The 19,270-nt window shown below is 45.2% G+C and overlaps 2 protein-coding genes across 3 annotated transcripts; both read right to left on the bottom strand.

The window, feature by feature from the left end:
- Positions 1–2,895: 2,895 nt before the first annotated feature.
- LOC133412549 (galactose-specific lectin nattectin-like) lies at positions 2,896–4,529 on the bottom strand. 2 transcript variants are annotated; one of them, XM_061695942.1, is made up of 7 exons: positions 4,422–4,529; positions 4,229–4,291; positions 4,119–4,134; positions 3,934–4,019; positions 3,696–3,830; positions 3,380–3,491; positions 2,896–3,166 (listed from the first exon to the last, which is right to left on the bottom strand). In XM_061695942.1, the coding sequence occupies exons 1-7, from the start codon at positions 4,524–4,526 to the stop codon at positions 3,093–3,095; spliced, it is 591 nt and encodes a 196-aa protein (XP_061551926.1). In that variant the 5' UTR covers positions 4,527–4,529; the 3' UTR covers positions 2,896–3,092. The 2 variants fall into 2 exon arrangements, with proteins under 2 accessions (XP_061551926.1, XP_061551918.1); XM_061695934.1 differs by having other exon boundaries at positions 4,229–4,323; positions 4,422–4,446.
- A 9,688-nt stretch (positions 4,530–14,217) lies between these two features.
- LOC133412545 (alpha-N-acetylgalactosamine-specific lectin-like) lies at positions 14,218–16,013 on the bottom strand. Its single transcript, XM_061695919.1, has 7 exons — positions 15,919–16,013; positions 15,718–15,780; positions 15,541–15,562; positions 15,346–15,431; positions 14,957–15,094; positions 14,644–14,755; positions 14,218–14,474 (listed from the first exon to the last, which is right to left on the bottom strand). Exons 2-7 carry the CDS (start codon positions 15,778–15,780, stop codon positions 14,410–14,412), a joined length of 486 nt encoding a protein of 161 aa, XP_061551903.1. The 5' UTR covers positions 15,919–16,013; the 3' UTR covers positions 14,218–14,409.
- Positions 16,014–19,270: the final 3,257 nt, after the last annotated feature.

Here is a 19,270-nt window from a genome sequence, read left to right as displayed (position 1 = left end):
AAGTCCTCCAAGGGAGAACTCTCGCATGATCACGTGATCGCAGATAAATGAAGGAGAACTAACACTTGCAAGTATGTTGCACCGATGTTTCCCCGAGTGTTTCTGAAAGGGACCGGAGGCGAGAGGGTTGTAGAATGTCGGTGATGTCAAAAAAGACTTGCTTTGGAAAATACTTCTTCCTGTTTGGGGAACCCACTTTTTGCTGGTGTTGGGCTAAAACCTCCTATGTCCAAATTTGGTCAATTTCATATTTGTTTCACAAATCTAGACTCTTGCTCAGTTGTATGTGTTACTTTTATAAACCCAATTCCAATGAAGTTGGGACATTGTGTTAAACATAAATAAAAACAGAGTACAATGATTTGCAAATCATGTTCGACCGATATTTAATTGAATACACTACAAAGACAAGATATTTAATGTTCAAACTGATCAACTTGATTGTTTTTAGCAAATAATCATTCACTTAGAATTTTATGGCTGCAACACGTTCCACAAAAGCTGGGACAGGTGGCAAAAAAGACTGAGAAAGTTGAGGAATGCTCATCAAACACGTGTTTGGAACATCCCGCAGGTGAACAGGCTCATTGGGAACAGGTGGGCGCCGTGATTGGCTAGAAAAGGAGCTTCCCTCAATTGCTCAGTCATTCACAAGCAAAGATGGGACGAGGTTCACCTCTTTGTGAACAAGTGCGGGAGAAAATAGTCAAACAATTTAAGGACAATGTTCCTCAACGTACAATTGCAAGGAATTAAGGGATTTCATCATCTACGGTCAATAATATTATCAAAAGGTTCAGAGAATCTGGAGAAATCACAGCTTGTAAGCGGCAAGGGCGAAAACCAACATTGAATGCCTGTGACCTTCGATCCCTCAGGCGGCACTGTATCAAAAACCGACATCAATGTGTAAAGGATATCACCGCATGGGCTCAGGAACACTTCAGAAAACCAATGTCAGTAAATACAGTTCAGCGCAACATCCGTAAGTGCAACTTGAAACTCTACGATACAACGCAAAAGCCATTTATCAAAAACACCCAGAAACGCCGCCGGCTTCTCTGGGCCCGAGCTCATCTAAGATGGACTGATCCAAAATGGATCAGTCCATCTTGTGCGCCGACGAGTCCACATTTCAAATTGTTTTGGGAAATTGTGGACGTCGTGTCCTCCGGGCCAAAGAGGAAAAGAACCATCTGGACCGTTATGGAAGCAAAGTTCAAAAGCCAGCATCTGTGATGGTATGGGGCTGTGTCTGTGCCAATGGCATGGGTGACTTGCACATCTGTGAAGGCACCATACATGCTGAAAGGTACATACAGGTTTTGGAGAAACATACGCTGCCATCCAAGCAATGTCTTTTTCACGGGCACCCCTGCTTATTTCAGCAAGACAATGTCAAACCACATTCTGCACGTGTTACAACAGCGTGGCTTCGTAGTAAAAGAGTGCGGGTACTAGACTGGCCTGCAGTCCAGACCTGTCTCCCATCGAAAATGCGTGGCGCATTATGAAGCGTAAAATACGACAACGGAGACCCCGGACTGTTGAACGGCTGAAGCTGTACATCGAGCAAGAATGGGAAAGAATTCCACAGACGAAGCTTCAACAATTAGTGTCGTCAGTTCCCAAACGTTTATTGAATGTTGTTAAAAGAAAAGGTGATGTAACACGGTGGTAAACATGAACCTGTCCCAGCATTTTTGGAACATGGTGCAGCCATAAAATTCCAAGTTAATGATTATTTGCTAAAAACAATTAAGTTGATCAGTTTGAACATTAAATATTTTGTCTTTGGGTTTGTACAAATTATTTTTCTTTTTCTTGTTTTACGGTTGTTGGCATTCAGCTTCATGTTGCATTACCGCCACTACAAATTATTGACCAGACCTGGTTGGAAAATGTCCGGATTTCTTTGACAATCCAATGATAACGACATCAACAAACCTTCTTTTCTTCTTTCTCCTGTAAAGTGACGGTTTTGGAGATATGAGGTTTCTGCCCTGTGCTGAACCAACCCGCTGGCCACCCCTTCGTACATGGTCAATTATCTGTGAAAAATGTCTGGTTAGATTTTGATCAGTTTCCGCGCCCCCCCCCCCCCCCCCCCCCCAAACCTTTAGCTAATCATTCCCAAAGTGACATTAGTATAAAGTAATTTATACAAACTACAGGAAAATACATTCCTTGTATTTTTTTAACATACTTGGCAAATACTGTCGATGATTCTGTAACTGTTGGAACTTTGGGGCGTTTGGAGTCTGACCCAGATTTTCACCAAAGATACGCCCCAAAGTCAAGATAAGTCTCAAAGGATTACCTCTGCATACTCAACTTGCCTTTTGCCAGACTTTTTGTAAAAAGAAAAGGAAGTCAGGGCACCTAGTTTTCACAGCAGAAATGACTCCCGGGATCTCCAAGCACTTCAGTCGAGCATCAGGGAGCATTTATGCGTCAAAGCCAGTTGTGTGGCCAAACATATTGAATGCCCTTTTCTTTCGGTAGCAGTTGGAAGCTTGTGTTTTCTTTGATCCTCTTTGTGTTTACGTGATAGGATCCTTGACAAAAGACTATAATTTTGGATCTCGTTTGACTGATGTGGTGCATTGGAAGTCCATGGGTTTGTGATGTCTGACAAGAAGGATCACCTCGTGAACATGGAAACTGCTGCCTTGGCATCTTGCCGCTGACTGCCATGCGAGCAGCCATGCAGTGTGTTTGTGTTCAGGTAGGTGTATGTTGCATTTTTCATGACATTAGTGCTTGGTTTCATTTTTATACTTGTGCCGCAGTCCATGTTAACAAATGAGGTGTTTCTCCTAAGTCAATAAACTGTCAAGGTTGGAGGTTGACCATTGAGCAATGTAAGCAGACTCGCATACACAAACAAACAGGTGCTTTGAGAGATTCCTTCATTTATTACAGATACCCTTTGAGCTTCCAAATTTGATTGCCATCAAGAAAAAATTGAACTGCGTAGGAGACAAAAGATAGATACAAAGATACCACTGGAAGTCAGCTATTTTCTCAGACGATTCTTAAGATTTTGGAAAAGACATTTTTGAAGATTGATGCGATGGTGGTTGAGTTGATCAGTGCTCGTGTGCTTCTTTGATGCAGACAAAGAAATTCACGTCAGTGCATTCGTCATCATTCCATGCCTCCGCTGTAGAAAGAGAGAGAGAGAGAGAGAGCGAGAGAGAGAGAGAGAGAGAGAGCATTAGATGAGACACTATGACCTTCCCTGCAGGTAGGATTGACTGCAAATAGTTTGTTGTATTCTCTGATATAATGTAGTATTAACCAGTTGTAGCTCAAAGTACCCGAAAACATTTAACATTAATTAGTACAGCGGCGTAGGTAAAGAAAACATTCTTACTTTGGCTAGAAATCTCCACACAGTCTTCCACGCCATTAAAGTTGTCAGGCTGAGGGGCGGTATAGGCACCAAAGTCCACAGGTGAGCCGTCAGTCCAGAGGAAGGTTCCCTCCTGCAATCGAGTCAGACGCAAAGACGGCGTGTACATGATTGTGCTCAATTGTGCGGTGACGTCCACAGTCGTACTAGACTGTCAACTGTCAGTCTGGAGAACAAGCGGTGAGGTGAGGACTGAAGATATTACAATTCATTTCCAACTAAGAATAAAACAACTGATACTGTTGCATGAGAACTTTTACACTGGTCAATGTTTTACCTCAACTCCATCATGCTGTCCAATCCAGGTGTCTTGAATGTCACCAAGCGTGTCACGAATCAGCTCGAGGACCAATGCGTTTTCCTTGGCGTCGAGGATAGAGACCAGATTCCCACCTCTAAGTATGCAGATTTGCTGATGGGAGAAAAAAACAAAGGTGCAACTCAATGATTAGGATTAAAAGGCGTAATTTCATGTACTGTAATTTTATCCAGTGTTGGATCGCAGACTGCCATACCTCTGCATCAATAAAAGTTCTCTGCTGCTGGACAAAGATGTAACATTTGTCATCCAACTGAGTCCAGCCCTGAGGACAGTAATTTCCTGCAACACAATTGTTGTTTTAGACAGAAAACAGCAGTATGCCAACTCAATCTGGTGTCAAACCAAAAGGAAGTTTCATAATAAAAGAAAGCGACAAACCATTCTTGTCTGCCCGCTGTGGAGAAGAAAACACGTTGTTAAAAACAGACTCAGATCTCGCCAACATGTAAATATGTTGATTAAAGTCATCAGGTGAACTTTTGACTTACGACTGCAGCCAAGAGTCCACTGATCCCGCAGAGGAGGAACAACGAGCGCAGAGTAAATGCCATCTGTGCAATGACGGAAAAATACAGAAGTGGCTCTTCAATGGTGACCGTGTAAAAACACAAAGTCGCTGAAATTGAGTTGATGAAATGATACGAAAGGAATGGCAGTTGGTGTAAAGCTGCGTCGTGTTACCTTTGCAGTCCCGATGCTTGATGCTGAGAGGATGTGCTGAAGACGGAGGCGAGCAGGCCTTTTATAGGGTAGTTTGACGCAACCCTGGAATGTTGAATGTGTCATTCGCATCAATGTCAGGTGACATGTCCGACCAGTTTCTGCTCCAACTCCATTTATGAGGTGAACTTGTAAAAAGTACAACAAAGCTTTTCATGTGCAGATTCAGATCAAAACAAAAAAGTTCTTTCTGGTCAAACGAAGCCCCAGTCGACCTGCGACTTTCCGTCCGTGCTTTATTGCATCAAAGGGACCTCCGTTCAAATGCCTCGGGCGCACGGAGACAAATGGATTTTGTGGGGAAAGTATTGACTGTTGTTATTCAGAGAGATCAGAGGGGGGCAACACAAATATTCCAGAACATTCTATTCATAATATATGGCAAACCTCCTTCAGAGAGTGGTGAACATGCAATGAATTGGTGGCACAGGGGGTGGGGTGTTGCCACAACATACCAGGAAATGTTCGCTAAAGAAGTTGGTTAATTAGTAAAAGGACTCTGTTGGAATCAGGAGAATGATAAGTGTCTGCGGGGAGAACTTTGCCCGAGGGAAAAAAATCATTTGTGCTGGAAAATATGAATGCATTAATCCTGAGGGAGGCAACACGCAAAGTTCCCATAAGAAGGTCTGAGCCAAGACTCCAACCTCTCCTCCGTCCGTCCGTGTGAGGCAGACGAGATAACGACTACCCTGCTGTGTCGTCAGCTTTTGCTCCCTCTGAAATGATATCTTACACCGCCGGCTTTGAATTCGTGCCGACAAGAACAAGAGGGCGGGGTCTAATAATACTTATTCCGAATTCTGTAATATTGCTGAAAAACACTGTTCAAACACCATTGTGGTGACCACGATACATGGATCAACATATTATATACTATATCCTGTACAAATACCACGGTGGACGAGTGGTTCATGCGTTTGCATGTTCTTGCGTGGGATTTCTCTGGGTATTTTGTCTTCTGCCCGCATTCCTAAAACGTGCTGGCTCGGGTCATGAAGGACTCCAACTTGTCCGCGAGTGTACATGTTCACCTGCGATTCAGTGTCGGTCAGTCTCCAGTTTACAAACAACCCCGACGACGACAAGACAGTACAAAACAATGCGTGTACACCAAATCGGTACCATTGAAATGAAATGAACTGTACAATTTGTTTTTTTGTTTTTTTTTTATTTCAAAGTGTATACTTAATAATTGCAATTTAAAATTTAAGCTACATTGAACACTGGGGGAAATAGCTGACGTTGCATGTCCCCGCTTCTTCAAATTCGAAAGAATTCAAGTCGTGTACAAATGTTATATTTTTCACACATTTGTGTTACTCCTTATCCCAACTATGCTTTATTTTCTTGAAAAAAACAAAACAGCAAAACAAATTTAAATTCCCATTTGGGCCGTGTCACAGGCTGGGTCTGCAATGAGTCCTGTTACTCTAACACATTACCCCCTCGAACGAAATGTGGAATATGCCACAAGTCACATGGTCCAGAGGAGGCCGAATCAGTAATATCTGCCCGAAGGCCAGAAATAAGTTCACTCTTCACTACGTTTTTTCCGTTGAATCGATGATATTTCAATGATCGCTGGGTGGTTAAAATATTAGAAGGACTCGCGCGCTGGAGCCTATCCCAGGGCGCATGTAGACAAACAATCATTCAGACCTACGGTCTTCCATTAACCGAGCATGCGTGTTTTTGGGATGCGGGAGGAAACCGGAGTGCCCGGAGAAAAGCCACGACACACAAGCGCCACACAGGGGAGGCCGGATTTGAACCCGCAACCTCAGAACTGTGAGCCAAATGATGCTAGCACAGTCCTGTTCCCTAAATTATGATTTGTTTGAATGTTATTTGTTTACTTTTTAAAATGCGTTTTTGTTAAATCACTAATAGGCTCAATGTCAACATGATTTCAGCATAAATGCCACGTGTCTATATTTCTTGTCTATGCTAGAAACTCCGCTGTTACTTTCCGTTTTTGTATAGTAAAACAGTGACGTAAAAAATACATTTTGAGTAGTAAATGCAGTTTGAGCAGTTCGATATGTACATGACCAGATTTAGAGTTAGGAAAAAAAAAAAGAAAAGAAAAGAAACGTAGGTTTATTTTGAGAGAGTTACAACAAGCAAATGGCGCAGATTTGCTGGAATGACCCGTTGGTAAAGGTTATGTTCACTCTGGGGACCATTGCAGGCCCGCAGCTTTCGTTCGAGCGCTGTATTTCTCAGCAAGGTCATCAGAGAGGTGAAAAGTCAACTTCCCTCAAGTCCAATTAAGCTCTGCCCTGATGAATCATGTGAACACCAACCACAGCCTGATGCAAATTCAAAAGCACACTTTAGAAGTGAGATGACGGGCGACACGCGGGTGACGCAAACACATACTTGATGGCACACCCATGCTAAATGCTGTGAAATGAACATTTGGGAAAGATTACAGGACTTCAGCCGACGCCAGCGACGACAATGCTACTCGGTTTGTTCGGTATGCCACTTGTCCTGTTCAACTACGGCGACCAATTTTCACTCGACATGAAACGTCTAATGAGTGTCGGTGCCAAAACATGAACACATCGTTGTCAACAGAAATGTCATAGGCGGGATTTACACGCAACGCGTCCAAGTGTACAATTCTTGATTGCAGATTTTCGGGGGGGCTAACTTCCATGCACATTTCAAGTGTCACATATACCCTGTTGATCAATATCCATACATAACACATGAAACAATCCAGATGTGAAGATACAAAGAAAAGAACAGGTTCTCATGTCGGCACGAGCGCCAAGCCGGCGCTGGCGCCGGTTCAGTGTCAATGACATTGGCACTGAACCGGCCAACGGGGTTGGCAGAGGTTAACTGCGAAGCGCGAAGCCTGCGTCAAGCCTCGTTAAATGGATGCCATCCATGCTCTCAAGGGCACTTCCTGGCGCTATCACGTCTTCACGTGCCTCCGCTGACCCAACCGTAAAGAATGAAAGTGAAAGAACAAAACGGGTACAATTATGGAAAATGTTTTGGAATAGTTTATGGGGAGTTTTTGTTCTGAGTAAGGTTGTGAATGTCGATGAGACTTATTGTCCCATTTTGAGTGACGTGGACATCGGCGATACCCCGTACATCTCCACGGACGCTTTGGAGACCGCCCCGGATGACATCCCATTGACGGGACGCCAGGTTCTTTCTTTCGGGCTGCAGCAAAGCCATGGAATTCTTTTGACCTTTTACAATAATCTCGTTCTGTAAATAGCGTCACTGTAGATGTCAAAACTAAATGGAAGAGGTACATTTTGTAGCATCATAGTCTCCCCTGTACTCCAGGGGTGCCAATATTTTTGAGCACGACTATAAAAACACATAATGGTTTTTTTCTCGGCTGTCCGACTTGAAATCGTACTAAATATAATAATAAGTTGCCAGCGGAAATGACATCAGCCACAAGTGTGAATGTTTTGAAGTCCAGGTTAAAAACTTCGTTTTTCTCATGCTTTCTAGAGCATTTCCACTTTTAAATCCTATTTCTGGCACTGTACGCTGTTTTAATTCTACAGCCCCAATTCCAATGAAGTTGGGACGTTGTGTTAAACATAAATAAAAACAGAATACAATGATTTGCAAATCATGGTCAACCTATATTTCATTGAATACACTACAAAGACAAGATATTTAATGTCCAAACTGATAAACTTGATTGCTTTGAGCAAATAATCATAAACTTTATTTATTTTTATTTAATTCATGAATTTTATGACTGCAACACGTTCCAAAAAAGCTGGGACAGGATCATGTTTACCACAGTGTTACATCACCTTTTCTTTGAACAACATTCAAGAAACGTTTGGGAACTGAGGACACTCATTGTTGAAGCTTTGTAGGTGGAATTCTTTCCCATTCTCGCTCGATGTACAGCTTCAGCCGTTCAACAGTCCGGGGTCTCCGTTGTCGTATTTGACGCTTCATAATGCGCCACGCGTTTTCAATGGGAGACGGGTCTGGACTGCAGGCAGGCCAGTCTAGTACCCGCACTCTTTTACTACGAAGCTACGCTGTTGTAACACGTGCAGAATGTGGTTTGGAATTGTCTTTCTGAAATAAGCAGGGTCGTCCATGAAAAATATGTTGCTTGGCTGGCAGCATATGTTTCTCCAAAACCTGTATGTACCTTTGAGCATGAATGGTGCCTTCACAGATGTGTAAGTTACCCATGCCATTGGCACTGACACAGCCCCATACCATCACAGATGCTGGCTTTTGAACTTTGCGTCCATAACAGCCCGGATGGTTCTTTTCCTCTGACCCCGAGGACACGACGTCCACAATTTCCAAAAACAATTTGAAATGTGGACTCGTCGGAGCCCAGAACACTTTTCCACTTTGCATCGGTCCATCTTAGAAGAGCTCGGGCCCAGAGAAGCCGGCGGCGTTTCTGGGCGTTGTTGATAAATGGCTTTTGCGTTTCATAGTAGAGTTTCAAGTTGCACTTACGGATGTAGCGCCGAACTGAATTTACTGACATTGGTTTTCTGAAGTGTTCCTGAGCCAATGTGGTGATATCCTTTACACATCGATGTCGGTTTTTGATGCGACGCCTGAGAGACCGAAGGTCACGGGCATTCAATGTTGGTTTTCGGCCTCGCCGCTTACATGCAGTGTTTTCTCCAGATTCTCTGATTCTCTTTGGATGATATTATGGACCGTAGATAATGAAATCCCTAAATTCCTTGCAATTGTCCGTTGAGGAACATTGTCCTTAAACTGTTGGACTATTTCCTCACACACTTGTTCACAAAGAGGTGAACCTCGTCCCATCTTTGCTTGTGAATGACTGAGCAATTGAGGGAAGCTCCTTTTCTACCCAACCATGGCACCCACCTGTTCCCAATGAGCCTGTTCACCTGTGGGACGTTCCAAACACGTGTTTGATGAGCATTCCTCAACCTTCTCAGTCTTTTTTGCCACCTGTCGCAGCTTTTTTGGAATGTGTTGCAGCCATAAAATTCTAACTTAATGATTAGTTGCCAAAAACAATCAAGTGGATCAGTTTGAACATTGAATATCTTGTCTTTGTAGTGTATTCAATTAAATATAGGTTGAACATGATTTGCAAATCATTGTATTCTGTTTTTATATATCTTTAACACAACATCCCAACTTCATTGGAATTGGGTTGTACTTTTATTTTTTCTCTTTGTTTTTAAATGCTTTTAATCATGTAAAGCACATTGAGTTACCTTGTGTAATATAAATACATTTACTTCAACTTTTCCTGTGTTCGGTCAATTAGGATTACCAAAATAATGTATATTTATTTGCTAAACTTGCACAACTGTACACTGTACCTCAAGCTTTACAATTATTGAAGATGAATCGAATCACGTCTCATTTTCAGCAGATTTTTTCTTCAATGAACTCGGTTGAAAGAAAAACATTGTTTTTGTTGTCCCAAATCTTCATCCAAACCTTTATACATGTGCATCTTTATCCCAATTTGTTTGTGGCCTGATGAAGCTCAGACTACCCTGCAGACTCATTTCTTCTGGGTTTGTTGTTCAAATTCCATCCATCCATTTTCTGTAGCACTTATCCTCCTGAGAGTCGCTCGTGAGCTGCAGCCGATCCCAGCTGACTTTGGGGGGGAGCGGGGTCCATCTTGGACTCGTTGCCAGCCAATCCCATGGCACATCCACATAGACTAGCAACTATTCACAGCCGCATTCACACCGACGGATAATTGAAAGATTTCATTCATTCATTCATTCATCTTCCGTACCGCTTCTCCTCACTAGGGTCGCGGGCGTGCTGGAGCCTATCCCAGCTGTCATCGGGCAGGAGGCGGGGTACACCCTGAACTGGTTGCCAGCCAATCGCAGGGCACATAGAAACAAACAACCATTCGCACTCACAGTCATGCCTACGGGCAATTTAGAGTCTCCAATTAATGCATGTTTTTGGGATGTGGGAGGAAACCGGAGTGCCCGGCGAAAACCCACGCAGGCACGGGGAGAACATGCAAACTCCACGCAGGCGGGGCCGGGGATTGAACCCGGGTCCTCAGAACTGTGAGGCTGACGCTCTAACCAGTCGGCCACCGTGCCGCCCTGAAAGATTTCAGTGAAGTCTTAAAAGGGAAATACTGTATTTTGCCAAACCAACTTTTTCTAGTATTTGGGATGTAATATTGTCTCAATGGTGCCTCAGTAAACATGTGAAATATGAATTCAAATGGTCCACGCATTCCGGAGCTCCAGACGTTTTTCTGCCAAGAGGACCGAAATCAGCTCGTTGGAATTTCTCGAGCTTATCGACGTCACTAGCGAAGATCTCCGCTTAACTTTCCGCTCCCGAGCCAGCGAGATGATTGTGATTCCAGTATACCGATTGAACAAAAATTAAGGAAAAAGGAAATTCACCCTTTTATACTAAGTCCACGTTTGAATGCAGCCCTATGGGGGGCACAAGTCAGTGCAAACTGTAGGCCGGTCCCAAGCCCAGATAAATGCAGAGGGTTGCGTCAGGAAGGGCATCCGGCTTAAGACCTTGCCAAACAAATATGAGCGTTCCTCCAAAGAATTCCATACCGTATCGGTAGTGGCCCGGGTTAACGACGTCCGCCACCGGCGCCGTCAACCTGCGGGGCGCCGTTGGAAATTCAGCTACTGTGGGTCGAAGTCAAAGAAGAAGAAGAGGTGGAAAGCGGGTTCTTCGGCAGAAAAAGAAGAGGAAAACACAGAGCTTAGAACTGAATGTGGGGACTTTGAATGTTGGGACTATGACAGGAAAATCTCAGGAGTTGGTTGACATGATGATTAGGAGAAAGGTTGATATATTGTGTGTCCAGGAGACCAGGTGGAAAGGCAGTAAGGCTAGAAGTTTAGGGGCAGGGTTTCAATTATTTGACCACGGTGTAGATGGGAAGAGAAATGGAGTCAGGGTTATTTTAAAAGAAGAGTTGGCTAAGAATGTCTTGGAGGTGAAAAGAGTATCAGATCGAATGATGAGGCTGAAACTTGAAATTGAGGGTGTTATGTATAATGTGATTAGTGCCTATGCCTCACAGGTAGGATGTGATCTAGAGGTGAAAGAGAAATTCTGGAAGGAGCTAGATGATGTAGTTCTGAGCATCCCAGACAGAAAGAGAGTCGTAATTGGTGCAGATTGTAATGGACATGATGGTGAAGGAAATAGGGGTGATGAAGAAGTGATGGGTAAGTTCGGCATCCAGGAAAGGAACTCGGAGGGACAGATGGTGGTAGACTTTGCAACAAGGATGCAAATGGCTGTAGTGAACACTTTTTTCCAGAAGAGGCAGGAACATAGGGTGACCTACAAGAGCGGAGGTAGAAGCACGCAGGTGGATTACATCTTGTGCAGACGATGTCATCTGAAGGAGGTTACCGACTGTAAGGTAGTGGTAGGGGAGAGTGTGGCTAGACAGCAAAGAAGATGACTCTGGTGGTGGGGAGGAAAATTAGCAAGACAAAGGCAGAGAAGAGAACCATGTGGTGGAAGCTGAGACAGGACGAGTGTTGTGCAGCTTTTCGGGAAGAGGTGAGACAGGCTCTCGGTGGACGAGAGGAGCTTCCAGAAGACTGGACCACTGCAGCCAAGGTGATCAGAGAAGCAGGCAGGAGAGTACTTGGTGTATCTTCTGGCAGGAAAGGAGAGAAGGAGACTTGGTGGTGGAACCTCACAGTACAGGAAATCAAACAAGGAAAAAGGTTAGCTAAGAAGAAGTGGGACACTGAGAGGCGAAAGGAATACATTGAGATGCGACACAGGGCAAAGGTAGAGGTGGCAAAGGCCAAACAAGAGGCATACGATGACATGTATGGGAGGTTGGACACTAAAGAAGGAGAAAAGGATCTATACAGGCTGGCCAGACAGAGGGATAGAGACGGGAAGGATGTGCAGCAGGTTAGGGTGATTAAGGCTAGAGACGGAAATATGTTGACTGGTGCCAGCAGTGTGCTCGCTAGATGGAAAGAATACTTCGAGGAGTTGATGAATGAGGAAAATGATAGAGAAGGGAGAGTAGAAGAGGATGGTGGACCAGGAAGTGGCAATGATTAGTAAGGGGGAAGTTAGAAAGGCATTAAAGAGAATGAAAAATGGAAAGGCAGTTGGTCCTGATGACATTCCTGTGGAGGTATGGAAGCATCTAGGAGCGGTGGCTGTGGAGTTTTTGACCAGCTTGTTCAATAGAATTCTAGCGGGTGAGAAGATGCCTGAGGAATGGAGGAAAAGCGTAATTGTGCCCATTTTTAAGAACAAAGCTGATGTGCAGAGCTGTGGCAACTATCGAGGAATAAAGTGGATGAGCAATGAATGAAGTTATGGGAAAGAGTAGTGGAGGCTAGACTCAGGACAGAAGTGAGTATTTCCCGAGCAACAGTATGGTTTCATGCCTAGAAAGAGTACCACAGATGCATTATTTGCCTTGAGGATGTTGATGGAAAAGTACAGAGAAGGTCAGAAGGAGCTACATTGTGTCTTTGTAGATCTAGAGGAAGCCTTTGACAGAGTACCCAGAGAGGAACTGTGGTACTGCATGAGGAAGTCCGGAGTGGCAGAGAAGTATGTTAGAATAATACAGGACATGTACAAGGGCGACAGAACAGCGGTGAGGTGTCCTGTAGGTGTGACAGACGAATTTAAGGTGGAGGTGGGACTGCATCAGGGAGCAGCCCTGAGCCCCTTCCTTTTTGCAGTGGTGATGGATAGGCTGACAGATGAGGTTAGACACTTCAAACGTTTCACCTGTTCAACCCTTTTTTCCCGTAAATGGTTTTAAAATCGTTTGAAGGTAATCAATAAGATTGTATCAATACTCGGCAATCAGGCATTGGATTTAAGCACGGCAGATTTTATGAAGCGTTACTCGATGACGTTTTTCTGTCTGTGACGTCGCAAGGGATGATGGGAATATCAGTGTGGGGTTTTTTTCCGCATCTGCCATGATGGGCAGGGGATCATGGGAAATACGCACGCGCATCGCACGAAAGACGAGGACCAGAGTGCAAAACTTCAACTACCTGTGAAGTTGAAACGAAAAGACGTATGAACGCAGTTTGGCTTTGCAGTACAGTGGACCTCTGCAAACTTGCGGTTCGGCACCTGCGGATCCACCTCGTCGTGTTTTTGTTATTTTTCCAATTTTATTGCATTTCGTTTTTAGATTTTTTTTGTCAACTCACAAGATACTAGTGGTTATTCAAGAGTTTTTGGGGTAAAAAAAAATTATATATATATGATACATATAAATATATGTTCAATGCAATTATAATAGTCATCAATTATCTGCGGATTTTCGCTCTTCATGGTCCAGCCTGTTTTTTATCACCCAGGAATCGAGGAGAAAACATGAAGGACATGCAAAAAAGTGTTTCTTTCTTACTTTCCTTCCTTCCTTCCTCTTCCGCTTATCTGGGGTCGGGCCGATGAACCACTATCGTCATTGAAAGGCAACTTCGGAAATGAGTTTGTTTTTTTTCTGACCTTTTCAGGCTGTGGTTGGCTCAGAAATGTGTCAATCCGACTCAAAACTTTCTGTAAATGCTACTTATGTTTGGAATTTGTGAGATCATTGTCATTTGTAATCAGCAGTCGCAAGTCCATATCATGACATGGGTGGAGATTAAATGTACTATTCATTTAGAAGGAACTTCTTAGTCTGTTTCGTTTTATCATTTCTTCGTGATATGTGACTGTTTTGTAGTCTCTGGATTTTCTGTGATTTATTAGCAACACACACACAAACACATTTGATGCACAGACAGATTCCTTCATTTATTGTAGAGATACCAAATTTTGGGGAGAAAAAGAAGAAAATACTTTGTAGTAGATCCAGTTAAAGACACCACTTAAAATTGATCTTGACTAACAGAATGCATCAAAAGGTGGAGGAAAAGATATTCCAGGGAGTTCCAGATGTAACAGTTGTCATGCTGATTCTTTAATAAAGGTTGATGGAGCAAAGGAAAGGCTGTGTATCTGTGCAGCTGTCATCATTCCAGTCACCTGCAAAAAAATAAAATAAAAAACAGACAAATGGTTAAGCACCAAAAAATAATCGAATGTCATTTGACAAACTTCAGACTTGCATCATGAAACATTTCAAAAGCATGAATATACATTTGACATCAATCATTTGTTCAAAGGCTTAAAGGTGAACAAACATGATTCATACCTTCATCATCAATCTCGACACAGTCTTCGTTTTGAAAGTTATCTGGCTGGATGGGTTGTCTGAAGTTGGAAAACTTGGAATCTACGCCATCCACCCAAATGAAGTCACCCTCCTGCAAGAAAACGTATCATTGTAACGAGTCACGCCCAAAGACAACAACGGTTTTCTCCCGTTATAACATCCTCCCATCAAGTCCTAACACTCCGATGATGAAGTTCTTCAATGAAGTCGGCGACAAGATTCTTTAACTATGTGGCAAAAATACTTCAGTTGTAAACAATTGAGAAGATTGTGGAACTAGTCAATGTTTCACCTCAACTGCATCGTGATATCCAATCCAGGTGTCGACAATCAAACCACTATTACCATCCCTAATCAGTTGGAAAGCTAGTGCATCTTCCACTGCATTTCGGATGGTGGCCAGATTCCCACCAGCATTGTTGCAGGCCTCCTATTGGGCGAGATGAAGAAAAAAAACTCATTGGCAAAGCCATAAAGGCTAATGTTTCGAAAAAGTTTCAAATGTCATTTCATGTACGTCTTTGTGTGTGCACAAGCACACGCTGGAACTCGCAGACTACGAATGTGCAAACTTCATCCAGATCCAACAATGATGTTTGGACTTTTGACGGATCACGGATTGTAAAAGCAGTGAACTTGTTAAGAACGACATCACAACAACTGTGTGAAAGTCTTGCATACCTCTGCAGCTGCAAAGGAAAGTGAGGTGCTTCGGTAGATGAAGCAGCGGTCGTTCAACCGATCCCAACCAGTCGGACAGCAAGGAACTGCAACACAGATGTTATTTTAGCGACGAGAACAAAAACGTCCACAAAAATCAGCTTTTAAATGCTTCTGAAGTGGATAATTATATGTGTGATAGAGTCAGTTACTAACTTGGCACGGTGTCAACCGACCACTGTAAAGAAAGAGCACATCGTTCATAAACTGCAAAGCATCGACATCAAACGAGGAAAAAGGCATTTAGCTCGTCGGGAAGTGACAGAGTTGCAACCATTTAACGAAGCCAATCTTTCAAACACTGTGAACTTCAATTTGATCGATTTCACTTACGACTCCAGTCAAGAGTGCGCTGATCCCACAGAGGAGAAGCAAGGAGCGAAGAGCAAATGCCATCTGCACCGCAATGATGGAAAAATACAAAATTCATGTCAAGCAATTGATTGCTTTGTTGAAAACTAAAGTCGCAGGCTTCGTCTTTCCTGGCATGCAAGCGAGCGCAAAGAGGTCGGCTGTAAAGCTGTGTCGTGTTACCTTTGCAGTCGTGACGCTCAATGGTGAGGATGTGTGGAGGACGACGACCAGCGGCCCTTTTATAAGTCGACTCGTGGAATGTTGAGCGTGTCACTCGTGTCACGTGACGCATCAGACGAGTTCTCGTCCGCCCCGAGGAAACAATGGCGCTCAAAAGAGAAGAGTCAATGCGACTAGTTTAGCCTCGACTTGTTTTTGTTCATTGGTTCCCTTCATGTGGCTCTGCGAGATGGTGTTGAACAAAGTGTATTCGACACGTGACATGCTCGTTGATGCACAACTCTCCTGTAGAACACGTGCAACATCATCTCACTACATCTAACGCGGCTTTTAACAAACATCTCCGACCGAGTGTAAATGACAACATTTGGAGTTCTCCTTTGTTTGTTGCTCCATGAAAAGTGCGAGAGAGGAAGAGTGGCTCTGGAACCGGAATGCAACATGAGGCGTTGGAGAAGCAGGGCGGGTGCTCCTGCGCACAAGGAAATGTTCTTCTGGTTAGTGCTTAATTAGTTGAGTTTGACTGCTCCACTCCCATGTCACACCCTGATCTCAAAGTCAGGCACTGTGATTTTGTGTACTACGAAGCGGATAATGAGTCCGCAAAGTGTTTCCGGTTGCTGTGCCACTTGCAACGTTTGCTGGATAGACTCTGACCAGCTTGGCTGAAGAACGTTTTGGAGAAGAGGCTGCAGCTCTGCAGTGCACACAGTCAGTCAGGACCCAGAGCGGTTTGCAATGCCCACAAGACTTCAAACATTGAAGAGATTTTGCTGGCACCTGTAGGTTGCCACCACATCATCTTATTGCAAACCTCTGCTTCTTCACCAGAATTCTTTGAATTTGTCCAAACATGTGACATCTGCGCCTCCTTGAGCCGTCACCTTATCGTGGTGGAGGAGTTTGTGTGTCCCAATGATCCTAGGAGCTAAGTTGTCTGGGGCTTCACGCCCCTGGTAGGGTCACCCATGACAAACAGGTCCTAGATGAGGGACCAGACAAAGCACAGCTCCAAAAACCCTTATGATGACAAACAATTCAGGAAGACGTTTTCTCTTGCCCGGACGTGGGTCACCGGGGCCCCCCACTGGAGCCAGGGCCTGGAGGTGGGGCTCGAAGGAGAGCGCCTGGTGGCTGGGCCTGCACCCACGATGCCCGGCCGGGCACAGCCCGAACGCGTAACGTGGGTGCCCCTTCCCATGAGCTCACCACCTGTGAGAGGGGCCATAGGGGTTAGGGTGCAGTGTGAGCTGGGCGGTGGCCGAAGGCAGGGACCTCGGCGATCCGATCCCCGGCTACAGAAGCTGGCTCTAGGGACGTGGAATGTCACCTCTCTGGCAGGGAAGGAGCCCGAGCTGGTGTATGAGGTTGAGAAGTTCCGACTAGATAGAGTCGGGCTCACCTCCACACACGGCTTGGGCTCTGGTATCAGTCCTCTCGAGAGGGGTTGGACTCTCTTCCACTCTGGAGTTGCCCACGGTGAGAGACGCCGAACAGGTGTGGGTATACATATTGCCCCCCGGCTCGGCGCCTGTACGTTGGGGTTCAACCCGGTAGACGAGAGGGTAGCCTCCCTCCGCCTTTGGGTGGGAAGGATGGGTCCTGACCGATGCACCAAACAGCAGTTCAGAGTACCCACTCTTTTTGGAGTCCTTGGAGTGGGTGCTGGAGAGCGCTCCCGCTGGGGACTCCATCGTTCTGCTGGGGGACTTCAATGCTCACGTGGGCAATGACAGTGAGACCTGGAAGGGCGTGATTGGGAGGAACGGCCTCCCCCGATCGGAACCTGAGCAGTGTTCTGTTATTGGACTTCTGTGCTCATCACGGATTGTCCATAACGAACACCATGTTCAAGCATAAGGGTGTCCACGCATGCACTTGGCACCAGGACACCCTCGGTCGCAGTTCGATGATCGACTTTGTGGTCGTGTCATCGGACTTGGGGACCGGAGGCTGTGTTCCAACTACAGGGGGATCACACTCCTCAGCCTCCCTGGGAAGGTCTATTCAGGGGTGCTGGAGAGGAGGGTCCGTCGGGAAGTCGAATCTCAGATTCAGGAGGAGCAGTGTGGTTTTCGTCCTGGCCGTGGAACAGTAGACCAGCTCTACACCCTCGGCACGGTCCTCGAGGGTGCATGGGAGGGTCCAACCCCCCCGGTGAGGGTTGGACTCCGCCAAGGCTGCCCTTTGTCACCGATTATGTTAATAACTTTTATGGAGAGAATATCAAGGCGCAGCCGAGGCGTAGAGGGGGCCCGGTTTGGTGGCCTCAGCATTGCATCTCTGCTTTTTTTTTTTTTTTTTTTTTTTTTTGAGCAGCTCGGTCATCCGGGAGGATCTCAGAGTAGAGCCGCTGCTCCTGCACATCGCGAGGAGTCAGATGAGGTGGCTGGGGCATCTGATTCGGATACCTCCCGGACGCCTTCCCGGTGAGGTGTTCTGGGCACGTCCCACCGGGAGGAGACCCCGGGGACGACCCAGGAAGCGCTGGAGAGACTACGTCTTTCCGCTGGCCTGGGAACGCCTCGGGATATCCCTGGAAGAGCTGGATGAAGTAGCTGGGGAGAGGGAAGTCCGGGCGTCCCTGCTGAGACTGCTGCCCCCGTGACCCGACCTCGGATAAGCGGTAGAAAATGGATGGATGGATGGATGGATGGATGGATGGCCGGATGGTGTGACGTCTGCGGTAATCAGCCTTAAACCACAATAAAGAGGGGGAGGCGACCGCGGGTGGACTTGACTGAAAACCTCAACATCACACCTTGAAACTGTAATGACCTTTGTTTCAGTCATCATTCACAACACACCCAACATGACTCCATCTCCAGTGACATCAATGCCGGTGGGTTGCTTGGAATGCCACTCGTCCAGTGTAATTGGCCCACCCAAAGCATGAAATGTAACAAACGACTATGATAATGACTTGCTTGACGATACGCCCATGGCATCGACCTGTTGAGGCGCGGTTTCACCTGTACCGTGACAGCTGCTAATTAAGGGCCTAATTGGGCTCCGCAATTTACATTACTGCTAACTATTGAATTTTCAATTTCAAACATCCGCATCTCTTTCAGTGGGTTTGAAGTGCAGATTCATCTCGTTTTCCCCATTTTCTGAATTCCGTCCGCGACCTGCCAGAACAATAATTCATCCATCCAATTTCTATAGCGCTTAACCTCACCAGGGTCGCAGGTGAGCTGGAGTCAGCCAAACACAGGGAATACAGCCATAACAATAATAATAGCTTAGATTCACACAGCACCTTACAAGGGACCCGTTTGAAAAAGTCCAGTGACGCATGCAAGAGTTTAGTGGGGAGACGATTCCACAGGTGACTGGATTGAAGGCCCTC

This window comes from Phycodurus eques, chromosome 1 (assembly GCF_024500275.1).
Source record: "Phycodurus eques isolate BA_2022a chromosome 1, UOR_Pequ_1.1, whole genome shotgun sequence".
NCBI lineage: Eukaryota > Metazoa > Chordata > Actinopteri > Syngnathiformes > Syngnathidae > Phycodurus > Phycodurus eques.
Note: the sequence above shows the minus strand (reverse complement) of the source record. Positions and strands in the feature narration are given on the sequence as shown.